At 40.4% G+C, this 18419-nt stretch overlaps 1 protein-coding gene and 1 long non-coding RNA gene across 9 annotated transcripts in view; both read left to right on the top strand.

Moving 5' to 3' along the window:
• CADPS (calcium dependent secretion activator) overlaps positions 1–5648 on the top strand; it is a 480039-nt gene extending 474391 nt beyond the window's left edge. For all 8 annotated transcript variants that reach the window (XM_073811329.1, XM_033865233.2, XM_033865230.2 and 5 more), the window contains 2 exons: positions 1086–1190; positions 4429–5648. In XM_073811329.1, the coding sequence (XP_073667430.1) occupies positions 1086–1190; positions 4429–4608 (285 nt within the window). In that variant the 3' untranslated portion in view covers positions 4609–5648. The remainder of the gene's footprint in view (positions 1–1085; positions 1191–4428) is intronic.
• Positions 5649–7760: 2112 nt separating this feature from the next.
• LOC117313756 (uncharacterized) lies at positions 7761–15301 on the top strand. The gene is made up of 2 exons (XR_004528313.2): positions 7761–7823; positions 15149–15301. It is a non-coding gene; the product is annotated as an uncharacterized lncRNA (long non-coding RNA).
• Positions 15302–18419: the final 3118 nt, after the last annotated feature.

Below are 18419 nucleotides of genomic sequence, written 5' to 3'. Positions count from 1 at the left end.
GTTGGTTAACAGGAGAGTATGCAGCGTTTCAATTCTCTAACCACTTTTTTTTTACATCTTTTCTGCGCACAGTTCATATACATGCCGTATAAATAAATATATAGGTCCATCCACACCTTTTCATTTTATTTGTAAATTGTTTGGTATAAGCGGCAATGCGTAATGAAACCTGGTGAAGTTTAAAAGATTAGATTTTTTTTTTTGTACTGACACTTCATAACACTGTTCATATGTCTCCGAGTGAGATTTATGAATATATGAGCAGTACTGCAAAATTATACCGCACCAGAGACTCCGTGCACCACAGGGGTGGCAGTCTAAAGTGACACAGCTTCAAGCATTTTTCACAGACAAGAAGCAAAATTTAACCCCCTTAAGGGGAAGTATGATTTCAACAGCTTGAAATGAGCTCATTTGTAGATGTTTTTTCTTCTCTCATCTTCCATAATTTTTTGGTGTTAAGATTAAAACAGATTGCACAGCCAACGTAAGGCCACATGAGCTGCCCAGAGTATAATTTGGCCCTTAAAGAGAAACCCTCCTTCATTGTCTTTATCCGAATGCCCCTCTAGAGTAAATGTAGGTAAACTTTGCCCTAAACTCCTAAGGCTCTCAGCCTGATTCCTAGAATTGTCCTAAGCAGACAGGGTCTGGATTTTTTCAAAAGGTAAGTAGCACGTGGCATCGATTGGTTCAGTGGAGAAGCCCCCATCGTCTTGGACACCCGAGACAATGGCGTTAGGACACAAACAGTGACTTAAATCTCAACTGAGTAACATGAACCAACAAAAAGGAGAATCAGAAGAGCAAACGGTGGTCTTTATGAATTGATTGTATATGAGGTGTGTATAGTGGAAGAGTTCTGTTTCCGATTCAAAGTCCAAACCGATCTCTTTTCGGCTGATCTGGTACCTCGTGATTTTTTGCGTCAATTACTGTTCATGATCTCTGTGCTCTCAAATTCTCTTTAACCATTTTGTTTTCCTCTTGGAACAGAGCAGGGTGCTCGCACGTGGCCTGTTTCGTCTCTGTTCTTTAAATGCTCCGTGATGTGTTGGCTGGAGAACTTTTGTCTTTTTTTTCAGCAATGGTACAGCAGCTCCATGAACGTGATCTGTACCTGGCTGACGGACCGGATGGACTTACAGCTTCACATTTATCAGTTGAAAACACTAATTAGGATGGTAAAGGTAAAAGAAAACATAATGATTCTCCTTTGCAAACAGCTCACTGAAATACATTTCATTGGCAAGCTGCAGGACTTCCTTAACACAAAAAATATTAGTTTGTGTATAAAACAAGGTGATTCCTAAAACAGTATCTCAGGCAAGAAAAACCGGTGAAATCACTTTGGGATGCCTGGTTAATTTATTACTCAGACATCAAAGGGAAATTTAATAAAAAGGAATTTGATCGTTTATCCAGACTGGAAAAATACTTTATGTATTTGCCATGCAAATATACTGCAAGAGCCATCACGCCCTTTGCATTAAACTTTCAAAAGCTGGCTTTCGGGTACCACTGTGCTAATCGCATCCGTTACCAATTTCATTTATGGTTTAATTAAATAAAATTTTGCCACAATTAATTTCATAGAAATATTTACCTCCGGCTCTTTCTAAATATGTCCTGTGGTCATTATCTGGATGCAAATCAATATTGTTCTTTGTAGTTAATTGAAGTAGTTTCTCTTACAATGCGTGTATACAGTCAAATGTAAAGGATCACGAAGGTGAGGTAACATACCCTGAACGTAGCTTTTTTTTCCCCCTGTTCTTGTGTGTGTGCCTTGGACTAATGATAATTATTTCAGCGTGAAATCACAGTGGTTTACATGAAATAATAAGATCACAGAAGGGGGTAAATACATTTTTGATCATTTCAGTTTCCATTTGATGCTTCACCATAGAGGGTTTTAAAACATTCGTATGCAAAAATCTCATTCAGAGCACAGTCTCTTTAAAAATATTTTAATGATAAAACGGAGATGAATTTCCATTTCTTAACAGTTTGCCGAAAGTCCCGCCCCCCCGCCCCCCGCTATTCCCCCCCCCAACCCTGCCCCATTTCTTAGTCTCTTTCGGATTAGCGCCATTTTATTGAAGGTGCTCTTCTACCCCAGTGCTGACTTAAAACCAATTACTGTTCCGTTGAGTGTAATTAAGGAGAATTATTATCATATGCATTTGATCTCACAAAGAGTCCTCCCAGGGAAGGTTGCAGACAGCAGTGTACGGCAGCTCTTAAAAAAGAAATCTATGCACTTGGACTATGCACCCAGCCTAATTTTCATATATTTAAATTTCAGTTCCTTAAGGCAACCTCACTAACCATTGCCCGACCCCTTGCATTCCGTTTTCTGGCTATAAATACTCTTAAGGGGAATTTTTTCTGTTTGACCCTTCCTGGGTAGACATGAAAAGAAGACATGCATTTTAGTGTGTTAGGATATCTTCCCATTACTGATTTTCAGATTTTTGTTGAGACTGTTAGAATTAGCAGTATTTTATTAAGAAAAAAATATAAGTCAGAGAGGAGGTTTCTTCTTAGCCTCTGCCAAAAACAACACAAACACGAACCACAGGCAAGGGACAGAGAAACGTCCCTGCCGAAGGAACTCCTTCACTTTTGCCAAAAGTGGGCCCAGCTTAACTAGAGCCACAGCACAGAGGGATGAAGCAGAATTCACCACCTCTTCCCTAAGTACGTTACCCAGGGGCCTCCTTCTCCGAGGCAAACTTCTAATGATAATTGCCTTTTTCCCTGCCTCTGCATCACTTGGTTTATTCATCCATTCATTCATTATCCAGCAAGCATTTATTCATCCAACCTTGGACAAGTATTAGTTGAGCCCCTACTTGTATACTACAAGATGAAGTATTTAAAAAAAAATGACTCTGTGTGGTCCCTGCCCTTAGACATTCAGAGTCTGGCTGGGAAACTCACAGCTCTGGAATTTGACTAGAGAGGGGAATATTCAAGTGAGTTCTGCCTTTTTCCCATCATATTCTGGCAATCAATTCTAAGTGATTGAAAAGTACAGAAAAATCAAGTAAATCATCTGGATATCTGGTCTCCACCAGACCTAGCATTTTACTCAGCCTCCTACCCTTCCCCCTCCAGGTACAGACACAGTTCCGCTAGCTACCTAGCCTTGCAGCTCGGTCCATAGTTAGGATGAGCTTTGAATTTAGTGTCGAAACCAGATGACTTTGAAGAAAGAAAGAAGCTGCCACACATAATCATACTGGGACCATAGATATAAACTGGCAAAGGGAACACGTGGTCATCCCATCCATAATCTTTTATTACTGGACTTCACTGAGCTGAACAGCATTCAGTAGTTAACTCTGCAGTCATTACCACATGGGACCTTCAGGAGTGGTTGACATGGTGATTGACACTAGGACTGCGTCAGATGGACTCCAAAAACCAGAAATCCTAATGCAAGTGGCGTTGAAGTATGTTACCGTTCCTTCTTTTGACCCCTTAGCAAGTTTCCCATATCAAGAGGAGAAACAAACAGCAGAATCAGTAGCTGAAATGATATGCAGCGTGATGAGGAGCGTTGTAGTTAGAGAGGGACCTTTTTCAAAAAAATGTTTTGTGAAGTAGACAACAGGCAGATGCTTCTGGTCATGTTCCATTAACGCGAAGGGATTCCTAGAAAAACAGTCCCTGGGATACCTAAGGAAATCCAAGAGAAATCGCCTGAAGGAACAAAGAAAGAACTTGTGGTTCAGCAATACCAAACCATTGTTCTTGAAATAGAGCCAAATTTCTTCCCTGAGACCATGAAGTTGTGAACAGAATAGATACACTTCTTTCCTAAGGAGACGAGAAATGTCACATGCCCGCAACATACTGATGAGGCATTAACGCTCCATCTTCCCCCTAATTGTTGCTGCCCGTGATCGGTTTCGTATACCGACATGCATATGTCTGTCTTGTGAATGAGACTGAGGGATACGCAGTTACAAGCCTCACAAATACTAAGGACCAGACTGCAGCAGAAATCGTAAAATACCGTAATCATTTGATCCATTATTTACGTGTTATAGCCCCTCACACTGTCTATCATATGATGTGATACAAACCTAAGAGAAAGAACCAGACCAAAAAAAAAAAAAGAACCAAAACAATTATGGAACATTTCCCTTTACAGAACTGAATAAACACAAGCTTATGTTCTTTGCTTTGTCTCATCTAATACAGTTTATCCTGTCACCATTTCTCATTTTCTGTCATTCAACAAATCTCAGTTTTCAGTACAAGTGAAATCTGAGCATGGTGGCTTTTCACGTGCCAGTGCATGAAGTGTGACACTTAGCTGAGGTCAGTGTTCTCACCCCCATACTTGCCTTGTGCCCTGTCCCTCCCTTCATGGAGATGAGATCTCCCTCATCACTGCATCTTTTCCCTCCTTAGAAAACCTATAGAGATTTCCGACTGCAAGGAGTCCTGGACTCAACCTTAAACAGCAAGACCTACGAAACCATCCGGAACCGTCTCACTGTGGAGGAGGCCACAGCGTCCGTGAGCGAGGGCGGGGGTCTGCAGGGGATCAGCATGAAGGACAGCGATGAGGAAGACGAAGAGGACGATTAGAACGCTTGGGCCTCGAGTCCACTAGGCCAGAGTCTTGTAATCAATGCATGTCCTTAGTCTGTTAGTTAACCCCATTATGGAATTTTCTGTCAACTACCATGCCATGAGATGTGTACTGATGGTACAACTGCCATTTTAGCTACGTGGTACCAAGATTAGCAAACGACCTTCGACTCTACGATTTCCTGAATCCATGTCTATCTGTTTACAAGCAATATGGAGCACCATTCTTTAAATACCATTTATGGAGAATACATAGCTCAGTTGCTAGGTGTACCCTGTTATCAGCAGAGTTCAGTGATCCTTCATCAGTGTGCTGTGTGCGCGTCGACGGTAAATGGATGTGAGGGCGAGTGCGCCAGGTCCTTTCTTTGTTTCCCATATGTGGATGCCGGTTGCTTAAAGGAGTACAATAAATGAATTTAACTAAGACACGTAGATCTGCTTTGTTTTTTGAAAAACAGAAGGCAAGTCTCCAATAACCAACTTTCAGTTCTTTCTGTTCCCCTAAAACTGAAAAATGAACCCTTGGTGTCCTTGTTAACCCATCCTTTCATTTATCCAGATAGTTACCCAAAAAAGGATGGCTACATACCAATGGATTGATCCTCCTAGTTGCCACGGCAAGGGCGATCCTATCATAACATCCAGCACAGTTCAGAGTGACTGTCTTCTATCAAAGTTCATCCTATTAAATGTTATGTTTTGCTTTTATGTTTCGATAACCGTGTATGTAAAAAAAAAAAAAAAGACCTGAATATTTAAATTATGACCCTAGACTATAAATGTGTTTATAATAAGACATGGATATTTCCTTCAGTAGATTGTAACCATAATTTAAATTATTTTGTTTCACACTGTTTTTTATATCTGTCATGTACATTGCATTTTGATCTGTAACTGCGTGACCCTGGGGTCCTCTGCAGAGCTCTTTCTTTCTGTGTAAAGTAGTGGATCCATCTTGCTTTTGCCTTATATAAAGCCTACAGTTAGGAAAGTGTGGAAAACTGTGGCTTCTCAATAAATAACTGTTCACGTGTCCCAAGAATACTTTTGAGTCTTTTTTTTCCCTCTGTCTCCTTTGAAAGCCAGAACTGAAACACGCAAAGCAGGAAGACGCGGGGAAAGAGGAGGGAAGGGGTCATTTTCATAGAGTGTTCTCGAAACTGTTGGAGTGGGTAGTTTTCAAACGCTTGTCTCCACGAGACACAGCCTAAAATTCCATTAATTCAGACACCACTAATTCAGAATCTGTGGGCATTTGGACATGTTGGGCTGATTACACTTGCATTATAGGATAAATAAGGGTTTGCTAAGCAAGAGAGTAGTGTAAACGAGAGAAATGTTTCTCCTGTACGAAGAGAAGGCCAACAAACTGTTTTTAAGCACCACTTTAACAGCAGTGTTTGCATTCAAACAAAGCGTGTGCCAATTATATATGATTCTTATATATTTGTTAAAGCATTTTACAAGATTCTCTAAGACATGGAGTACTCTTTTCGCTCCCCAGTCCTTGTCAGCCGTATACTCACCTAAGTTTAAAAGAAACCAAACATTTTGGTAGCCTTACCTGTTTTACTTATGCCTGCCACTAAATCAAGCTGAGCTCTCCTTGGGGCTGACTCTGCAGTTTTAGAGAAATGACTACTTTTTCAATAGGACCAGGCAGAATTCTCACCAGTTGGTCTCGACAGATCAACCCCTCTAAATAGCATGTCTCTCTGTTTAATCCTTGAGGTCTGCAGGGACAGATCACCAGTACTTCCTGCCCTTAGTACTTCAAACAACTCCCATTTATTGAGCAACTATTTTATGCCAATAGTTGCCATTATTGGGCAACTATTTTATTATCAAATGTATTTATTTTATACATCCTGCATGTCTTACCGCATTCAAATCTCACAACAACTGTAAGAGGAGAGGACTGTTACTGTCTTCATTATAGACGAGAAAATTGAGATCAGAAAGCTTAAGGTGACTTGCCCTACGGTTACACAACTCCACTCAGAAACGTTAGAGATACTAGCGTAGCACTGTTCAGATGAATGATGGGGATATAGCATCAGGTGCGAAAAATCTTTGATCACCTAACAGCACAAAGTTAAGTCGGTGTGGCAAAGGTAGAATTCTGTGAAATATATTTGTATTAATGATATTTTGAGTTGCAAAACTAAAGCATATTTCTCTCAACAATTAAAAACAACTCAAAGACGCACAAGAGAGAGCATCGCCCAGTGCATAGGATTGGAAAAAGGAAGAAAATGCTCAGGAGCCTGGAGGAGTGAGTGAGATAAGTAACCAAGAGGCATAAAGAGAAACAAGTTAGACAAGACCTTAAACCAAGTTGTTGTTGTTTTTTTTTAAGTTTCCTTCAAAAGAAGAATTCACCACAGCCTAGCACTGAGGGTCCTGTTGGATACCATCCCCCAGCGGGACTGCCCCGGAGGGAGGGCTGTGGAGAAGGACATGACATCAGAAGAGCTCAGAGACAACAACAACAAAACTGACTAAGTTCAAGCCTCAGGTTTTCATTGCCACAGACTCAAAGCAGAGCTCTAGCTCTGGGGACCTAGAGCTTTCTTTTTCATTCCTTTGCGATGTAATCTGAAGTTTTCTTTTCCTTTTTTTTTTTTTTTAATTAAAATACGATATACCTGAAAAAGAGCGCACACATCCTAAGCATACAGCTCGGTGATCTGTGAAAGTGGCCACCACACTCTTTGAATCGTCACCAGGTCAAGAACTAGAACACAATGAACACCCCAGATAGACCCATGCTGGTGCCCCTTCCCAGTCTCTCCCCCTCCTTAGGGGTAATGGTTATCCAAAGGTAACCACTCTCCTGGTTTCTAATTGCATCAGTTAAACTGAAACCTTCGTGCAATTAGACTCACAGTACCTATGCTTTTATGCCTGCCTTCTTTTTGCTGTATGTCATGCTCTTGGCGTAGCTGTGGTTCATTTCTTCCCAATGCTCTATAGTATTCCAGTGTATGACTATACCACAATTTACTTATCCATGTTAACGTTTTGTTTTTAATTTGGGGCTCATAGGAATCATACTGCCATGAATTTCTTCGTATGTATCTTGTGGTGCAATTGCTGGGTCAGAGGGTAAAGATATGTTGCTCATTTTTAGGAAATACTGCCAGTTCTCCACAGAACAAGAACGAAGTGACACTCTTACCAGCAGAGGATCAAAGCCCCTGACAACAGTAGGTATTGGCCTTGACAGTACTAAGTATTGTCACTAATTTTGGTCATTCTGGTAAGTGGTGCAGTGCTTTATAATTGTAGTTCACTGATTACACAAATGGAGTTGATTGCCTTTCAACACATGTATTGGCAGTTGGGGTAGCTTCTCTTGTGAAGTGCATGTTTACGTTTTTTTCCCTTTTCTTAAAAGAGGAAAATTCTAGAGTTATTTGAAGACTGGTAGGGAAGAGGCCTTAGGAAAAAGTGCCAGATGGATGGTGAGAGATCGAGACGTAGAGGGAAATGTTAACCTGATGGAAAAGCATTCACTATACTAACAATCAGTCCACAAAGAGTTGAGTCCATACTGGCTGGGGAGTGCTGGAAACACCCAGGCTCTCTCTCTAATCCATTCCCTCTCATTAGCCAGTGGGACCTTTCCAAAAGGTAACTGTGCCCTTGTCCATCCTCTAATTAAAAGAATTCAGTGGCTCCCCTCGCTCATAGAATGAAGCCCAAATTGGTTAAGGTGACGTACAAGGCCATGTGTGATCTGATCCTCACCTACCCCTCCAGCCTCCTCTGCTAACCCTACACCTCTCTCTCTCTAGGTTACAGCTACCCCTGCCATCTTTCACTTCCTGTGCACCATGATGCTTCCCACCTGGGCCCCTCCCTCTGAGCACTTCAGTTCTTCCTTCACATCCCAGCTAATTAAATCTGACTTCCCCAGGGAAGCCCTTCCTAACCCTGCCCTCAGTCCAGCATCTATTTCCCTGGTATATATCCTCCTGATGCTCTCTACTTCTCTTTCATACTATTCATCACACTATTCGTGGAGGGGTTATCTTCATCATTACATGTTTCATGTAGCTCCTCTCCACTTCAGGTGGATGTGATCTGTGCCAGCTTCCCTACTCTATCCTTACTGTAGTCACTCAATATATAATTAACAAATGAAGGCTGAAAGTACAAAAATGTTAAGTCATCGAATTACTGTTCTCTTAGAACCTTTCGTCTAGCCGTTATGACTCTTCAAAAGACTTATATAGACTAAATACTGTAAGATTCAGAGGAGGGATAAGGAAAGGAAGGCTTCCTGGAGGAGGGGGTCTTGAAGAGCCCATAGAGAAGACAGGAAAAGACATGGACCAAAGCAGAGGGAGGTGAGGGGATGTACCACTTGCTTGAAGCTGTTTTTTTCTCTGATGGATTCCCAGTGCCTGTAGTAAGCAGTCAACAAATACATGTTGACTTAAGACATCAATGAATATGCCCAGTGTGTTAGGGGAGCCTGGCTTCATGGAAAGATTTATGCAGGGGGTTGGGAGAGATTAAGGTGGGAAGGGTGGATTAAGGTTTCCAAAGAGGACATCTAGTTTCATTTAGTTTGGGCTTATTGTTCCTCATAACAAAGAGCTAACTAGGATTTTTATTTTTTCAAAATATTTAAAGAAATTTTTTAAGTTAAAAAAAAATCAGAGCAGAATTCTATGAAACAAGAAGTTGAAGTCTCTCCCTTCCCCAACCCATTTCCCCAAAGTAGCCATTGCTAACAGATGGGCATATATTCTTCCAAATATGTTCAAATTATATATAAGTATATTGGATATATATTTATATATATAATACATATATCCAATATCCAGTTGGATATATTTATATTTTTACATATTTTTATATATATATATTTAAAAATATATTTTCACAAATGGGATTGAGCCTGAGCCTACTAAGGCACATCATATTTTTCACTTATCGGTGTAGGGCCATTTCCATGTCTGCACGTACAGATTTTCGGTATGACTTTTAATGCTTGTGCTGTATTTAAGGAGATTGTCTAATCAAAGAAGAAACAAGAGCAAAATAAGGTAAACGAAAAATCCAGGATCAAATGGAGGATGGATCAAAACATAATGGTGGAAATGAGCCATCTGTGGAAGTGACCCAAGAGTCTGTTTGAAATGTGTGACTCAAGAATTTCTGAAACACCCCAAATGCAACCCCAGTCTAACTGCACTGTATTCTAATGATTTTTTTATGTGTCTGTCTCTCTGCTAGACTGCCAACTTCTTGAGGTCAGGAACTATGCATCTCTTTGTGTGTGCCGGGTGGTGCCTGGAATATAGGCACTCAGTAAATGTTGGTTGAATTGAATGGGTGAACATCAGAGAGGCACACCTGAGGATGATCGTGACTAAGAAAGTGTAAAGTAGGGGCTTCCCTGGTGGTCCAGTGGCTAAAACTCTGCACTCCCAATGCAGGGGGCCTGGGTTCGATCCCTGGTCAGGGAACTAGATCCCACATGCATGCCACAACTACAAGATCCCGCGTGCCGCAACGAAGATCCCGTGTGCCGCAACTAAGACCCGGCACAGCCAAATAAATAAGTAAAATATTTTTTAAAAAAGAAAGTATAAAGTAAATTTATTACAGTAGCCTCTCTCTATAAAGAAAGAATTACTAAAAAAGATGATGCATCTCAATAGCTTTAGGAAAACCATCCTCCACCTCATCATTAACGTGACCTGAATTTCCGGTGCCGGCATGAATAGTCATGCTGTCATAAATTTGGGATCCTGTAAGAATTTTAGGAAGTCAACCAACCAGTAAGGGTTGTATCATTATTGTTTCAACATAAATTTTAAGAAGTTCATTTTATTTAAACTTTAAAATCCAAAATAAGTGTGTTCTTTGTGGCCAGTTTCCATCAGCACATGGTTAACAAATCTGAAATCACATTATGCACAATCTTGCAATTCTGGGTAAACAAATTTTTAAAAATCAATATTCATCTTTTATTCAAGATTGTTTTCCTTCTTCATCTAAATACTAAAAGTATCATCTGTTTTCCTTCTTATGAATCTATGCATTTCAACCAAAGTCGTAAATCTGCCTTTGTTGTAACTAAGCAAAGGAGGAGAGGGTGCCGTCAGCCAGCAGAGTCCTCTCCCCTGACGACCGTACGTTGAAGGTCAAAGAGAAACACTACACGACAAGTGATCACAGCCACCAGCTAACAGAGGAATAACAAGATCACAATTACTACAAATAAGAGGAATGCAAAGGCTGTAACAAAAAGCCAAGAGTACCCAGATAGCATTTTTTCTTATTTCCTAAGAATCTATGATGTGATGGCAAAAAGCAATTGTAAACACGGTTAAGTTGGCATATTTCCCTCCGTCCATCAGAAAGAAGTTGGCTTGTTTCCTGGGTAGTGAATACAATTGCAAAGAACAAACAAGGCTCTGCTTAAATCTCCAAGCAAGAAACATGTGATTGAAGATAGTACGGATTTTAGAGAAAGCGTTGGAAATTTTGGAACGCACTTAAGAGAAAACCAAAGGCAGCATGAGAAGACAAATACTGCCAGTATTTGGTGCAAAGAAAAGTACAGTTTAGGTGGAAGCTGCGACCGGGTTTCAAACTCTAATGTCACTGTATGAATGTCACTATGTTATTGTCCTGAACTGGGCACCTCACTCGGTCTCCCCAGTCAACCCCTGGAACAGGGCTTTGAGCACAATAAATTCCTCCACAGTGTTCTTTAGTGCAATTACTTTCATTTTAAATAAAAACCACCCTTCAAAAAAAATCAAACATTAAGGTTATAGACTGAAAATTCCAGAGCATATGGAGAGTATCAACATCGCAATGTATTTGGAAAGTTTGAACTCTTCAGAGGACGCTTTAGTTAAACGACAGTCTCTAGTTTTGTGATCCTACAAGTTGAACTCCTACGAAATAATTTTTGGCAGGATGAAGAGATGTCTTTCTGTCCAAAACTTGGAATAGTTCTGATAAAATAATTCTGGAGAGATTAACCTAGACTAGTGATCTCCCAATCAAGGAAATGGGTTTCTTTCTACATTGAAAAGAAGTAGAACAATCTCTGATCCATTTCTTATCCAACTTTTAGTCAAATCAATTCTTATGTTTCATTGATTCTAAGATAAAACTTTTTTTTTTTCATTTTTAACGTCTCTGAAATTGGAATTCATCCTTCACTGTAAAAAAAAAAAAATCACATTGCATCCACTCTCTGCCACCACCCCACCTCTGTAACAACACTGCTGTACACACAGTATTAATATTTCTTTGGAGAATGCAAGGAAAAGGAGGTATCTGTCCCAGGGAAGAGCCTCCCACACAGTGAACTGAGGGCAAGGGCAGAGCTAGGAACTGACTCAGGAGTGGATGAGAAACAAGTGTCCATTTGCCCCCAGGAGGTAAGAAAAAGATGGTTCTTGAGATGGGGAGGGACTCAGACCCTGTTATTACAAAGGATGGGGGCTCAAACCACTCAATTTAATGTTGAAGTAAAGGTGAAAGGGGCTGCAGGATCTGTAGGCCATGGGTGGCAGGAATAGCACGAAGGAGTAGCAGGTGGAGATCAAGAGCACAGGTTCAGGTTCTGGAGTCAGGCTGACCTTGGTTCTGATTTCAGTCGGTGGTAATACCCACCATGTGACCTCAGGCAAATTACTTAATTTCCCTAGGCCTCAGTTTTCTCATCTGTAAAATAGAAATAACCAGAATAATACCCTAAGCATGACCTATTGTTACAAGCTCATTAAAAGAAGGACCCAAAAAAAATAAAATAAAATAAAAAATAAATAAAGAAGGACCCAAAGGCACAGCAGCATTAGCAAACCTTCACTACAGCTGCGGGTTAGACCAGGGGCATCCAGGGACAGGGAAGTTGCCCAGCAGCAGCAGCAGTCCCAGCAGAGCTGTCCCTGGGGCTCTTCTGGCTGTGCCTCACCTCACTTGTCCCTTGGTTCCTGACTGAACCTGTCTCCCCAGCCTTCAGTGGATTCTGTGAGCTACTCCATAAACTCCTTTTCTGCCGTCAGTTTCTGTTGCTGGCGACCAAGAGCTCTGAATGATATAGGAGGGATTCTGGGAAAGGGGACATATTTTTCAGTACATACTGTTTTATGTTTGATTCTTTTAACCATGTGCATTTATTACTTTTTCAAATTAAAAATATTTTAGAGGAGTGTAGTTTAAATAAATCTACTGTTTACAGTGTCTCAACAGAGCATCATCTGGACAAGAAAAATGTGGAATTGAAGTATAGTACTAATAGCAGGTGCAGGATGGAAGGTTAAGTATTACCCTCTAACCTTTGCTCATGTCCTCTTACAGGGGAGAGAGTCTGAACCTGGAGTGTTAGGCTAGAATTCAAGAGGTCCATGAACTTGAATAAGACAAAAAAAAAAAAAAAAAGGAGGCAGCAAACCACAGTAGCACTTGCACTGTCTGTGACTTTGTCACCAAGATAAATCACAGATATTTTCATATCACATTACAATTGTTGCAATATCTCAAAATATCATTTACACTCATCAGTACTTCTAAATTTCCTTAGGGTTACACCTGCCACCAGATCTTATTTAATGCGTTGGAAAGGAAGCTTATATGTCACTGTGCCACACACTTATTTTCTAAAGTTTTTGATAACCGTATATCAATGCAGTTGGTCTCCTCTGGAATTGTACCTATTTTATGCATTTTAAAGCATTATGCTGAGAAGGCGTCCCTAGTCTTACCAGAGTGTCAAAGGGGTCTATGGTTTCATTACTGTACACATACACTCACCCATAAGCACACACACTCACACACAGAAAAGTTGAAAATTTCTGCCAAAGCTCTTCATCTTTTGCTTCCCCATCCCACGCCTTGCTTTATCTATTGTCTCTCTTCCTAATTTCCTTACCTATAAAATGGGGACCATGTCTTTTTCTTTTTTATACAAACCTTGTAAGCTGTAGAGTTTTAATATCTTGAAAGAAAGTCAAACCATCAAACTGGCCAAAACAATTTGACAAATGAAACTTTACTGTTTGAGGATATCAGTAGGTCGTATTTTTGTATTTCTAGATAGGGTGAGTTAATGGTTAAGAACAATGGGTGTGGGATCCCATGCTGGCTTGCTCTGAGCATTGGCTCTGCCACTCATCTAAACGTGTGGCCTTAGGCTAATCACCGATACACACCGAGTCTCATTTACTTCATCTGAAGATGAGGACAACAAGTCCACTTGCTTTATAGGGTCACACTATTTATGCAATAGTAACAGAAACTGGTAATAATTAGTAAGCTCACAGGACCTGGCACACAGTAAGAAACCAGAGTAAGCAGCTGCCTCTAGGGAAAGAGACCAGAGAGTTAGGTGGAAGGGAGACTTGATTTTCATTGCGTACTCCATTACGTTGCTTGAACTCAGTAAGCATTAGGAATTATGTTAATTGCATCCCAAAATTCACTGAGTCTGGAGACACAAAACTATGATCTACTAATAACCTCCTAGGTGATCAATATTAATTTTTTTTACTCTTTTATGTGCCCTAGGTGAAAACTTAATCTAGTCTGCAAAAAAATTGAGGGAGAATTTTTCTTATACTTGACTATATTAAATAAGCATGTGCTCCAGTTTGATTTAACGAGAGGGATGGAGACTTCCTTGCTACGGCTCTTCTTTCGTTCCGCAATCAAGCAAGCACTTATAGAATGTTAAGGTTCTCCTGTACAGAACTTTGTACCACCTCCACTTCCACCCCCAGGGGACCTATGGAGGTGTGGGTGGGAGGGGGCAGGAGCTCTAAAGGAAATCCTTATTCTGGAATTAAAATAAATATCTTCTCAATATCCAAGGAGAAGTCTGGGAAGCCTTCCTTCTCTTCAGTTAACAACTAGGTACCTTTTAAAATATTAGTCAGAAAGTGAGAGAGTGGCATGGACATATATATACACTATCAAATGTAAAATAGGTAGCTAGTGAGAAGCAGCCGCAGAGCACAGGAGATCGGCTCGGTGCTCTGTGACCACCTAGAGGGGTGAGATAGGTAGGGTGGGAGGGAGGGAGATGCAAGAGGGAAGAGATATGGGGACATATGTATATGTATAGCTGATTCTTATACAGCAGAAACTAACAAACCATTGTAAAGCAATTATACTCCAATAAAGATGTTAAAAAAAACTTGCTAAAAAATAATAATAATAAAATATTAGTCAGGAGAATAAAAGCACCAATGTACATGCCAGAACCATAGAGGATGAAAAGTCAGTCAGCCTTTGAACTATGGTCGGTAACTCAGAAACTTGATCTGTGCAGAGCACCCTTACAGAACAGTGGAGAAAATGTCTGTGTTTTTAAAACCAGCATGAGGTCTATCCTGTCCTTAGACACTAACACACGTGGGGAAAAAAAATACATATAGTGCAAAATGCAGGGCTGCAAGCTGAGTTCAAGGGTGTACAGGGCAGAAACATAATGAAAAGAACATAGTTCTTTCAGGCGTTCGATTCATCCAACAAACCAGGTGTGCTTGCTGTCCAGGTGGTGAGTGTAAGTGACGGCAGTGACCAAAACCGAACGAGAGATGCCGCTGCCCTACAGGAGTCCACAGACCACGGGACTTAGACAGCAAAGATTTGCTCTCAAAGGAATGTTCAAGAACGAGTGGCAGTAAGAAGGACAGCATCTAAAGACGTGAGTTTTCAAAATTGCCAAAACCGTAGCGATGCTGTCAGCAAAATGCAGACTATAAAAAGAAAATTCTATAGAACAAAAAAAAATTTTTTTGATTTTTTTCAAGAAATAAATTGCAAGGGGAAAAAAAGAAATGGAGAGAAATCTATAAATTAAAGGAGACTTGAAAGGCATAACAGCCAATCATAATGTAAGGACCTTATTTGAATCATAATATAAACCAAAGATTACTTAAAATTCTGACATTTCAGAAATTGGAATGCTGGGTATTTGATGATATAAAGAAATTATTGTTACTATTTTAGGTGATGGTAGTGAAGTTATTTAGGGATGACAAAATAGTATGTCTAAAAAAAAAAAAAAAAGTATGTCTAGGACTTGCTTTAGAATATAATATGAGGGGGTGAGTACGTGGGGATGTACCTGAATCAGAATTGGCCATGGATTGGTCTTATTGAGGCTAAGTGTATGGGTTCCTTATTTTATTCTGTACTTTTTCTGTGTATGTTGAAAACTTCTCATATTAAGACTTGGTTATTTTGTAATCATTAGGAAAGATTCAGTAGAAATCAGAGAGGTAATGAAAAACATGCTGTTCTCTGGTTCCAGAGAAGATGCTGAAGATCAACATGAAAATCTAGCTCTTGGGAGTAAATACTCCTCCTTGCACCCTCTCTCCTGTTTGTGTGGCATGGGCAAGACCGCTCTGCTCATTTCTAGTGCTTCCTTTGCCTGGAGATTCTGGTTCTTTTTCTCTGCATGCTGAGAGGTGTGAACTAGTTCAGCTGCCTTTGGGAGGAAGGGAGACCACATTAGCCTCCTTACCTCAAGGCTCCCACTCTTGGGGCTGGACCTTCAGCTACAGGTCAGCACCCACATGCAGAACCTAGGGGGAGCTGGCCTGGGAAGGGACAGAAGGTCTAGAAGATGTAGAGGGGCAGCAGCTCACTTTCTGACTGGTGGCTTCTGAAGAGCAAGGTCGTGAGGGGGCTTCTTATGAAATGCTTAAAACCTAAAGCAAACTGGAACCATTTGGATGCCCCAAAATATGTGATACTGGCCCCCCTTTTTCTGGATGGTTCTTTCTCTGGGACATCCTTTCGCGTATTTCTTCCTCTCTTCTGTCACCCCAGCCTGTACCAGCATTTCTACGTTCCAAGTTCTCTATAATTTGGCACCTGAGTCTGCCCTAGGCAAGAACATATAGGCAGAAATAGTAATGAGGTACGTTTGGGATCTATTAAATTGGTAGGGATTTTTAAAATGACAATGCCCAGTGTTAGGGAAGGCACTGGGAAAGAGGCATTGTACCCCCTGTTGGAAGGGCAATTTGTCACTTGGTATCTAAAGCTTTAAAAATGTGCATATCTTTTGTCACAGTAATTCTACTTCTGGGAATTTGTCCTACAGGAATTAGCTATGCACAAAATTAACGTGTGAGAATGTTCCTGATGGAACTATTGCAAAAAAAAAAAAAAAAAAAAAATTGTGACCAGCCTAAATATCCAACCACAAAGGACTGTTTAGCTCGTGTTAAAGCCAGAGAGTGGAGTACTACAGAGACATTAAAATTGTGTCTTCGTTGCATATTCAAAACACGGGGTAATAGTCATACTATATTAAATGGAAAAGCAGATTATAAAACAGTATATATTATATGATGTCAACCGTGTAAATGCAAAGAAAGGACATATGCCAAAGCATTGTCTGTGATTTGTGAGTAATAGGATTGTGTACAATTTTAATATGCTCCTTTGTAATTCTCTGATTTTCCCAACATTTTTCTACTGCTTTTTAAATCAGAAAAAAAACCAACAACAACCCACCTCGCTTTATTTACACAAAGAAGCAAAACAAGTACAGAGCGGAATAAGAAAGCTTGTTGCTCTCTTCTCTCATCTTTCCACCAGTCAGACTGAAGGACCGTAGTTATGAATAACAAGAGTTATTGTAATAACTATAGCAAATGTTCATTGAGGGCTCTCCTGTGGACAGTCACGGGTACTGAGCTCTCTCTGTGCCTTTTCTCATTTGGTCCTCAGCACCCTGGGACCAAGTAAGTGTTCATCTCCTGCCCAAGGTAGGCAACTGGGGCTTGCAGAGATGTTTAATAACCTGCCTGTGGGCCCATAGCTCACAGGTGAGCCAGGCTTCTGACTTGATATGATTCCAGAACCTTCTCTGATTCAAAGATACTCAGCCCTACAAAGCCCAGAAGGGAGTTTCGTGCTGTGTCTTAATATCCTAAGAAATGCCATGCTCCATCCAGACCACAATTCTGTCTCTAGAAAAAAGCACCAGACCATAAATTGCTAAAGGAGCAGTCTACCCACCCATCATGGAAACGCCTCTAGAAACCTGGTATTTATGAATTCACCCTGTGGCCTCTGTTAGAGTGAGAAGTTTTTAAATTTTTTAACTTCACCGTCAGGGAGTTCTTTGGGTATGGTTTTTGTTTGCTTTTTCACTTCTTCCCTCTCACTCCGCCCTCTTTCAGAGTCTTGGACCATCCTAGCCACGCCCATTGTCCTTTATCCATTTCTGGGCCCATAGCCTAGTTTACAGAAGGTACTGATGCATGCCTATTGGCTGAATGAAGGAATGTAAGTGGCATGAGGGAAGGGATTATGTCTATCTTGGTAGGCACTATATCCCTGGCATCTAGATTGTAGGCCCAGTACAGAAAATCTCAAGATAGGTGTACTGGCTAACTAATGAATGAATTACATCACCTTGGGTCTTATCTTGTCTCACTCTTTCAGAAGCAGAGAATTTTTATCTTTTTAGTCTGTGTAAATTACAGCACCAGCCCTTAGTCCTCGCTCCCACCTTACCTGCTTTAGCTGTAGGTTCTTTAGATCTTCGTTTTTTTAATATTTAAAAATTTCTTATTTTTAAAAAATTTTTATTGGAGTATAGTTGATTTACAATGTTGTGTTAGTTTCAGGTGTACAGTAAAGTGAATCAATTATACATATACATAAATCCACTCTTTTTTTTAGATGATTTTCCCATATAGGCCATTAAAGAGTATTGAGTAGAGTTCCCTAGAGATTGTCATACTGAGTGAAGTAAGTCAGACAGAGAAAGACAAATATCATGGGATATCACTTATATG

The sequence above is a fragment of the Tursiops truncatus genome, chromosome 10 (assembly GCF_011762595.2).
Source record: "Tursiops truncatus isolate mTurTru1 chromosome 10, mTurTru1.mat.Y, whole genome shotgun sequence".
In the NCBI taxonomy this organism is placed as follows: Eukaryota; Metazoa; Chordata; class Mammalia; order Artiodactyla; family Delphinidae; genus Tursiops; species Tursiops truncatus.
This window is presented reverse-complemented; position numbering and strand designations above follow the sequence as displayed.